A 9,643-nucleotide genomic window follows, 5' to 3' on the forward strand; every position below is an offset into this window, starting at 1 on the left:
AAAATAATGCATGTAAAAGAAATGCATAATTAACCTGTGGGAGGCCCAGCCACAAGATATCACTGAGGCAAAGAGTTTAGTAGGGTTCATACAGATCATATGTGGCAGTTCATTTGTTTGTAACATTTTTACTAAGAAAAGATGCATCTTGTTCCTCTTCCAAAAAGATGTTTTCTTGGGCTGAGACCAGAGCACTACAGCACACGGCTCTGCAGAACTCGCCAACAGGCAGCCGTTACTGCTTAGAATTTTAATGTTGCTGCTCTCATACTATCCGGGGCTCACCTCGCTTACTACGAAGATGCTACCGCTTCTCATGTTATAACTTGGCAACCCTTTTGTTTCTCTGCAGGTTGCATTAGATGGTAGACTCATTGGCTTGTGTGATAGCAACTGGTATCACTATGTGCCGCTTCATGACTGCAGGTATCTTGCGTACCTGTCAAAGTGCAGCACACAATAGAGGACTGACTTACACCTTGCAGTTCAATTCTGTCCCCTTTTCTGATGCCCCGTCCCTTTTCAGGGATCATTCTCACTCAAGGCTGTGTTTAATTCAAGAAGTTCAGTCTGTTACCGCTAGAGGCTGTAGAAGATATACGGTCTCAATATTGGGGGAAGGGATTTTATTCCTGATACTTTCTCAAATCAGTCTTCAGACTTATTCTAGAGCTGTGAAATCTCAACCAGTACATAAAGAAAATCAAGTTTTGTACGGCTAATCTGTCTGCTGTTATCTTCTCCCTTTCTCTGACTTTCTTGCTACTGTCTACTTAAAGGGTGCATACTTCTATGTAGCTATAGAAGTGTAGCTATATAGCCACACTAAGTTCTTAAGGTTTGTCATAGCAATTGTTCGTTATCAGTTCATGGTCCCTTGATTTAGTCAGGCCATGGCCCCCTCAAATTTCCATGGAGTGCATGGCGTTGGTAGCAGCCTTCTGAAATGTGGGAGTCCAGGTGTATTCACAATTGATTGGTCCATGGTCAGTAAGGCTTCTATCAGGTACACCTTCCTTATGAAGTAGAGGAGGTTCTCTATTTGGTCCTGACATAAACATAAATCCATGAAGGAGGTGTATTCGTTTTATTCTGTATTATCTGCTTGGCCTAAAAGAGAGAAGTCTCTCCAGTACAGTAGTTCACTGAGGGTCCACCTGGCTGCAATCTCAACGTTTCCTGTAGATGGCAGGTCCCTATTTTCCAACTGTCAAATTCTTAAATGGTTTGGATTGACTTTCCCCCACTTACTAAAGAGTCTCCTCTGTCCTAAGATTTAAACTTAGTTCTCACAGCATTGAAGAGACCTCTTTTTGAATCCATGGCCACACGTTCATTGTCTCTTCGCTCGATTTAAATGTAGCATTTCTAATAGCCATTACTTAAGCTAGGAAGTTTGCTGAGCTTTGATGGCTCACCCTCTTTGTATGATTTTTTAAAAATACAATGTTGCCTTGCATCTGTACCCCAAATTTCTCACTAAAGTGGTTTCAGATTTTCATTTGACTGAAACTGTTTGTTTGCCAGTCTTTCCCAAGCCTTACTCTCACACAGGTAGAGGCCACATATCTTAAAGGTTCATGATGGATTAGCTTTTTACTTGGCAGGTCTAAGGAGTTTAGTTTTATCTCCTCCATTGTTCATTTCCTTTGCTGAGTGAATGAAAGGGAAACTTGTTTGCTCTGAGAGCATCTCGTCCTGGGTTTCCTTCTGCATTTGTGTCTACTACAACATTGCAAACGTTCTCTACGTCAGAGAATTTTAGCGTATTCTATACAGACTCTAGATGCATCAGCAGCTTTCCTGGGTCGTGTTCCCATCAGTGATGTTTGCAGAGCTGTTACCTGGTCTTCAGTTTGGTTCAGTCGCTTACCACTCGTGTTCTCTCTCCCAAATTTAGCATTGTTGTTGGAGGCCTGGGAGAGAAGTACTGAGATCCTTGTTCGGGTAGACTCAATACCCTCCTCCACTGGGAGCTGCTTGTGAGTCACCTAAAGTGGAATGGACACTTGCAAGCACTTGAAGATGGAAAAAATGGTTACATACCTGTTCTTTGAGATGTTACTCATGTACATTCCACAACCTACCCCCCTTTCCCTGTCCATCAGAATCACTTGAGATGCAGGCTTTCAGTGTGAAAGAGCTGAGGTGGGGGAGGGTCAGAGGCTCCACACCTTCTTTGCTTAGGAGGAGTGTGTGGAGGCAGCATGTGCTGCCCTTGCAGGTACAGTTATGGGAAAAAGGTATCTGGCTTTGATGCACTGGCACACAGACACCTGAACTGGAATGGATGTGTGCAACGTGTCTTGAGGAACAAGTTACAGAGCAGGTGTGTAATTATTTTATGCGCTAGATGGGCAGTAACATACACTTCATTGAACTGAAGCTGCAAAACAAGTATAGGGAGGCAAACTGAAACCACTGCAGTTGGAATTTGGCCAGGAAACATCCCAATTATTAAAGCGATTTGGAGTTTCTAATATTGCATCTCTTCTGAAAGATGTCACTGCATTGACACCCACCATCAGGTGTGGGCTGCATACTGACTCTGAGGGAAGGATGCAATCCCTAAATCTTCAAGATTTCATCATGCAGGATGTGGTGTTCGATAGACTTCCATTCAGGAACTGTCCTGACATTACTTCGCTTGAGACCTGTATAGCCTCATAACACAAGGTGGTATGGTTACATAGTGTATGTTAACAGACCTCTTTTCTTCTAGCGACCTCAGCCTTCAGCAGAAACAAAGACTCAGACACCAAAGTTTGATTTACTAGCATCCAATTTCCCTCCTCTACCTGGCAGCACCGCAAAAATACAAGGAGAACCAGTGTTGGAAAGCAGAATGTCTGACATTGTTAAAGGAACTGGCAAAGAGAAGGTACTTGTTTCTACTTCTGGAGTGCACATCAAGATGATTAACGTCCCTCCTCTACATGTCCTGAAAATTATTCAGGCTTATTGTGGTAGAGCTGTAAACTGTACTGTCCCCAAGCAGGTCTAAACATATAATACTCTAGCCTTTTCTGTTTCTGTTCGTGGGCTTGCTGATTTCCATGTGGTGTCTAATGGAACCTGTGCAATTACCACTCCTCTTTCCAGACTTAGTGTTGGGCTCTGTATTTCAAAATAAAGCAGCCAGATCAGCAGTGGTGCCTTCTGAAGTACAGATCAGTTAAAGGGAGTTTAGGGTAGGGATGGTTTTGGAAGAATCTGTTTACCTTCAGTGGTGTTGCTGGTCTCTACAGTTGTACAGAAGACCATAGTCTTGTTTGTTCTCTGTCCCATGTTTTTTCACCTGATGTAAAACTGGCATCTCTGTATAGAAGACTCGCACTGAAATAAGTGCCATGTGCATATTCTGTATAACAAAATAAATCTTAACTCTTACTGTACATATATATTTAACTTTAAATTCTTGATGTCTGGTGACTTAAGATTTGTGGTGACTAAAACACAAGTACTGGCATAATGACTATTGTACTTCTGCAGTTTTACAATTCCTGTTGTCTCTTCAGGAGAGCAAAGACTTGGCCATCAGTTGTCCTGCATCCGCTCAAGAAGAGCAGGCACACAGTCCAGTCCAGCAACTTGTCACAAGTGTGAGCTCACCAAGCAGGGCTGAGGTTCCAGCACCAAGGTATATAATTCACTTGGCTAATTTGAGAAATGTTTTTAAAAATAAGCTGCTGTGTAGTATGAAGGATAGTCTTGGTTACTTCTACTCTAAGGAAGCATTCTCTCCAGTCCCCTTCTATACTATACTAGTAACTAGGCCTCTGTTACTCTGAAAAGCTGATTGCTGTTCAGAACCTAGTGGTAATGGCCTTGGGCATCCTCCTTGGTTAAAACTGCTGCAGTGATTTGAAAGAAGGGGAAAAAAGCATTCCTGAAACTGAACTAACTCTTAAACAGATTCTAACGTTGAACTATCTTGTCTAATCTGTCAGCACAACTCAGCCAGACAAGAAGCCAGAGGAGGTCTCTGCTCAGAAAGATGTTAATAGCCACACTTCCCCATCTGTGTCTGTACGTCCCCTCAGTGCTGCAAAGCCAACAAGGACAAATACCACTTCATCCTCTACCAATGCAAATGCAGCGCTTACTGTGACAATACAGGTAAGATCAGCTGCCTTGGTATGATCTCAGTGCTTTCTAGTAAACTGACTTCCACACATTGGAGGTTGTTGGCTAGGGAAACCTGGCTACTTTCCTCTCTGCTCCACCCCCAGGGCAGATCATGGTACTCCGCAGTCCCAAGGGGGCTGCTTTCCTCCCTCTCCTCCTTCTCTCTCTAAACCCCCTTCCTCCCCCCCCCCCCCCCACCAGCAGATCATGGTATAGTACCTTCACACAGATTCTGATTTTTGAGCTGCCACTGGGTATTAAACCAGCCTGGCTCACTATACAGAGCATGTTCTGGCATTGTTCTTTTAACAATGTGCCTGGGATATTCTTGAAGAGCCCTTTGCTGGTATAGGTTGTTCTTAGCAGAATGCATAAACTTTACTCTTTCTACCCTTGTCACCAAAGGAGCCGCGCAAGCTAAGTTACGCTGAAGTCTGCCAGAAACCCCCAAAGGAGCCAGCTCCAGTTCCTGTTCAGCCACTTAGGGAGCTTCGAACCAATGTAGCTCCCCCTGCCAAAAACGAAGAAAACAATACTTCTGAAAAGGCTTCAGAGAGGGCCCATGAGAAGCTCGAAGGCCGGGCAAAGGATCTTTCTGGGTTCAGAGGCAACGGGCCTCCCAGGGGAGCTGCTGGAAAAATCAGGGAACAGAGACGCCAGTTTGGACGCAGATCTTCACCTCAGGGAGCACCTCGGCGTATCGGCAAGGAGCAGTATGTGCCACCCCGATCACCAAAGTAAAACTCATCTAACTCTTCTCTATTTAATTTGAGCTGTGGACTAAAGAGCAGTAAAGGAGATGGACTATAAGAAGGAGGTATTCAGGGAACACGAATACTGAATCGAAGTATATGGTTTGAGTGTGGAGAAGGTGGGGAGGGTCCCAAAATTCATCTCTAAAAGTGATTTCACAAATGCTGGAGGATTCCAATCAATATAAATATATAGAGATTATAATTTTTGTATCTTTTTGTTTTTTAATTTGCAGAGGGTTTCCTGCCTGAAATCAACTTTGAGGTTGTGAATTAGTATTTTGACCAGATGAAAAAATGAAATGACATAATATGTCTCTCAGTGTAGAAGGAAGAGGGCAAGAGAATATTATTTTTGGGGAAGGGGAAAAAAAAAGCATTTCTGTAAAATTAGAACTTACTTTTTTAAACCTATTTAACGTTTGGCTTGTAGGATGATATGTATGCCATTAATGGCCTTGCATTGCAAAGCAGATCCACAACCGAGATGCTTGGTCGGCATGCTTGAGTTGCGTGAGTGCAGCCAGATACTGTTACGTCATGACTTAGTCGCTGATGGTAAAAACGGAATGCACTACTGTAATAGAACTTTGTGTTTCCAGCTTGAAATTTAGTCTTTTGACCTTACTAATATTTCATTGAGCAAACGTTTTTTAAACTCTGATTTTACTGGAGAACTGATTGTAGATCAGACCATAAGAATAGTCGGTATCCTAGACACAAGAAGGGGGGGCTGGGGCATGTTTGGGATTTTTAATTTTCCCTTTTTTCCTGCCAATTGAGGGCAGCATTTTAATTTTTTTTTTTTTTTTTTTTTTTTTTTTTGCTTAAGTGCTACTTTCTCTAACTCCTTTATTACAGACTTATGTGCATTTATCTGGTATGTTTTCCTGAGGCACGCCCAGTTAATGGAAGACTGCACAGTAGATGGTGGTAATTTCACATGTGAAGAGCCTGAGCTTTCAGTTCCACTCTTGGAATTCTGCTTTGCAGGAGGTAGTCTCGAGAGCCGGTTCAAAGCCCCAAATGGGTCTAAAATTGAGGTTTTTTATTTACTTTGAGTCATTCAACAGTTTTGGGGGCATGCCCAGGTTTCCATATAGTGACTCGCATTGGTTCTCTGGACTGGTGTCAAGCACTGCTTTATAGTATCTGTACTGGCTCCTGACTTCTTTTCAGTTGCTTGGAACAAAGGCCATGAGGTTTTAACTTTATTTCAAAGAGGTTACTTTGACTAAATTCACAACACTATATTGTGTAGTAGGCAGTTAAGTTTAAAAGCTAGTAATTACCGTAAATGACTGAAGGAAACAGGAAAAATACAATGCGTTAATCTGCCAAAATAAGCATGCCCACATTCTAAGTTCTGTATAAAGTGTTAAGAAAAGTAGCTCGCAGCAGTAAGAATTGTACCTGGTGGTGTGTGGTTTTTTTGTTTTTGTTTTTTGTTTTTGTTTTTAAAGTGAATAGGATGTGTACAAATTTAAAGCTGTAAGTTGTGAACACTGGAATATTCAGTTGTGATACATTCATTCTAATGGCATCACTAGCATATATTACTAAGATGTTTACGGTATGTAAGTGGCAGTTAAAAATGACGTTAACTGTGAAATTTTCATCTTTTGATTTCTTAGCCAGGTAATCCTTGCTGATTTCTTACTCATTAGGCATTCTCCATCAACTGCTTTGAGAACTCTTGTATCTATTTTTATAAATATATATATCTATATATATAAAGCCAGAGTTGTCATTTCTCTAACTTATTACTCAGTTTGGCAGTTGCTTTTGATTTGGTTCATGAGTCATATATTTATGCAGCTAACTGTTCATTTTGTGCACGTTACATATATAAAAACAATCATTACTCACTTTTTAAACTGCCTGTATTGGGTTTTGGAGTTTAATTTACCAAAATCATGGATCAAATCTATAGTTTAAGAATGCTTACAAACATGTTTCAGTTTACTTGGATAATGGTACATTTGATGGAAATGATACAAAGAAGTTTAAATATTTAAACTGTCAAGAGCTCTGTGAAATGCATCAAATTTCAAAGAAGCTACTTTTTATAAATAATTTTATAAACTTAATTACTGCACTCAGACTGGAAAATAACATATATTCTGTATAATAGTAACCAACATTAGGGTAATGTGCACTCTCATTAGAGTGAACATGTATTGGAATTCTAATAGCAGCCATAAGCTGGCTGCAGTTAAGAGGAAGAGCTCTTTGGGAAGAGGCTTTTGCAAATGTACAGTCTCTGGCCTAGCTTGGCTGTACTGGCCTGTTAATTTTGACCTATGTGGGCATCTGCTTTTAAATCAGTGCATAAAGCTTGTTGAGCTGAAAGATAGAACTTGAGTGTTTCTGACAGTTGTAAAGTGAAGCTTTTGCCTTTTATTAGACGTACAAAAAATCCTTACAGATCAATCTTTTTTTCTTGTAAGGGGATTGGAAAAACTTGACGTGTGGAAGGAATGTTTTATGTCTTTAAATGTGCATTTTCCAGCAACAGATTATGGTCTTGTATAGTGTATGCAAATAAGTCTGTAAACTTGTTGGCTTTTTCCAGCCTATCTATCAGATTAGGGAGCTCACCATAACTAAACTAATTGATACTGGTGTGCAAAGATTTAATATTAGGATTCTCCTCCTTCCCCCCACCGCCATGGATACTTTTTGTCTGTCTTCTTGGGGGAACTTGGGGTGGGGAATAATAAAGTAAATATAAAGGCTGTGAAAACAATAGTTGTGTGCAAGTCCTCCCGCCGTACTTGTATTGCATGGCAAATACATAACATAGATGGGCTAGCTGCTACTTCTCATTCTCCAGATATAGTCTCAGGCAAATTCTTGTGTCTCTACCCACCAAGTTTTCCTGTTTGACAGACAATTGGAAACAAGGACAAAATGACCATTTTGAAACCAGATTCACTGCTGGTGCAACGCCATTGACTTCAGTTGAGGTGCATCATCTTATTACCAGAGGTGAAACTGGCTCTTGTTCCACAAAAGTTCATTGAGCTATTGAAGATGATGGACTCTCAGTGGCTCTCTCCTTAATAGCTCACCACATCAGGCAAACATGCATTCTTCTACCCTGCTGACGGTATTTAAAAAGAAAAACCAATGAAACATGCACACAAGTGCAGATCTCAAATAACTTTTAGTTTCACAAATTGTCACTTGTTTACAAAATTAGTCTGTTTTATTTTGTTAGCTACAAAGGTGTATTCCCCTATCTAAACTTCTTTCACTTTTTTGTGGAAAAGATTGGGCCATTTTTTTTTTTGTATTTCTGGGGGAGGGGAAGGAGGGACTATTTGCATGTGATTGTAAAATTAAAAAGTGCAGAAGTTTAATTTCTAAAATTAAGTTAGTTTTATAGCATCTTACATTCCTGCTATCTTTGTTTAAAAAAAAAAAAAAAACATTAACCAAGTTAGCTTGGCACAGTATGATGGTGCAGTTTTAGCAGTAGGTAAAATAAAGTAACCCATCCTATTAACCAAAAGAGAACAAGGGTGATATTGTGGCAGATCAGTAGCAATTAAGTGACTTAATCAATGCTTTACTGTAGTTAAATAGCTATGGCCTTACTACTTTATCAATATCCACTTAAATATCTTGAAAATGTCCACTGTTTTTACTGTTACGCAAGTGAACGTTCACTTGGGATAAAATCTGTGTACAGGCAATATTTTAAACTTGTAAAATGAACCATTGTATAACAGACAAGATACAACAGAAATGCACTTAGGAGGAAAACTTGCTTCTGATGAGTTTATTTTGTAAATCCTTGATTGCAACAGATATGCAAATTGACTTTTGGTTTCTAATTTTTGATATTTCCTTCTGAAATAAGATTGTTGCCATTAATCTGAATGATTTATCATGCTCTTGTTTGTATATATACTACATATAGTCTGAGCTTCCTTTAGGATGGTACATGATTTTGTTTTAGTTTTTTTTTAGTTGGCTCTTCTCTTAAGTGTCCCCAGCATAGACACTTCAAGAGGTCAAATGAGTCTGTTTTTAATATACTGTTGGGAGGACTTGAAAGGAGTTAAAGATTATTTCTGAAAAATCCATCTGCAAACTAACCTGTAACAACTTTCAATTTTATATTTAAGAAGCAGAGGTTTATTTTTATGGAGCTTCAGTTATGGGTACAATATCAAATAATGCAACTTCACATGTAAACAGATTTGTGCACAAATGGCTTTTGTTCTAATTTTTATAAAATACAAAATATGCAGATAATATATTGAGTTTAAGTGACTATTGACATCTCGCTCCTCCCAGACAATTCTGACATTCCCTTGGCATGTATGATCTCTCTCCAAAGTGGTCGGGCTTCAGTGAAAGAAGAAAAAAAGCAACTTATCTGGCTTCTATACTCTGTCCATTGTCAAAACTGTCCAAAACAATTTCTGTAAAGTAGGTTCATGCTTTAAATGTTAAAATGATAATACATGTATTTGTATTTCTGTTTTTGACATTGCCAAGGTGCTATGGGAAATTGAAATAACAGTTAGAAAAATAAAGCTGATTTAAAGAAGCAATCCTTCTGTCTTCGATTTCACAATGAGATGCTGTTCGATGTTAAATGGCTTCTAATACTACTTTCCATACATGCCTGAAAACATTGCATATTGTCTCTTATCCTTGCCGTCTTGAGATAGTGTTGTTTCATGTTACAAGAAAAAAGATGGATTTCTTTCTTAAGATGGAAAGGTTGAAGGAAAATAGTAAAGGCA

The 9,643-nt window shown here is 39.6% G+C and overlaps 1 protein-coding gene across 2 annotated transcripts in view; it reads left to right on the top strand.

Moving 5' to 3' along the window:
- LARP4 (La ribonucleoprotein 4) overlaps positions 1-9,448 on the top strand; it is a 45,847-nt gene extending 36,399 nt beyond the window's left edge. For both annotated transcript variants that reach the window (XM_048831512.2, XM_048831513.2), the window contains exons 13-16: positions 2,723-2,881; positions 3,519-3,640; positions 3,951-4,119; positions 4,534-9,448. In XM_048831512.2, coding sequence (XP_048687469.1) covers positions 2,723-2,881; positions 3,519-3,640; positions 3,951-4,119; positions 4,534-4,869 — 786 coding nt within the window. In that variant the 3' untranslated portion in view covers positions 4,870-9,448. The remainder of the gene's footprint in view (positions 1-2,722; positions 2,882-3,518; positions 3,641-3,950; positions 4,120-4,533) is intronic.
- The last annotated feature ends 195 nt before the right edge of the window (positions 9,449-9,643 follow it).

This window comes from Caretta caretta, chromosome 20, assembly GCF_965140235.1.
Source record: "Caretta caretta isolate rCarCar2 chromosome 20, rCarCar1.hap1, whole genome shotgun sequence".
Lineage (NCBI taxonomy): Eukaryota > Metazoa > Chordata > Testudines > Cheloniidae > Caretta > Caretta caretta.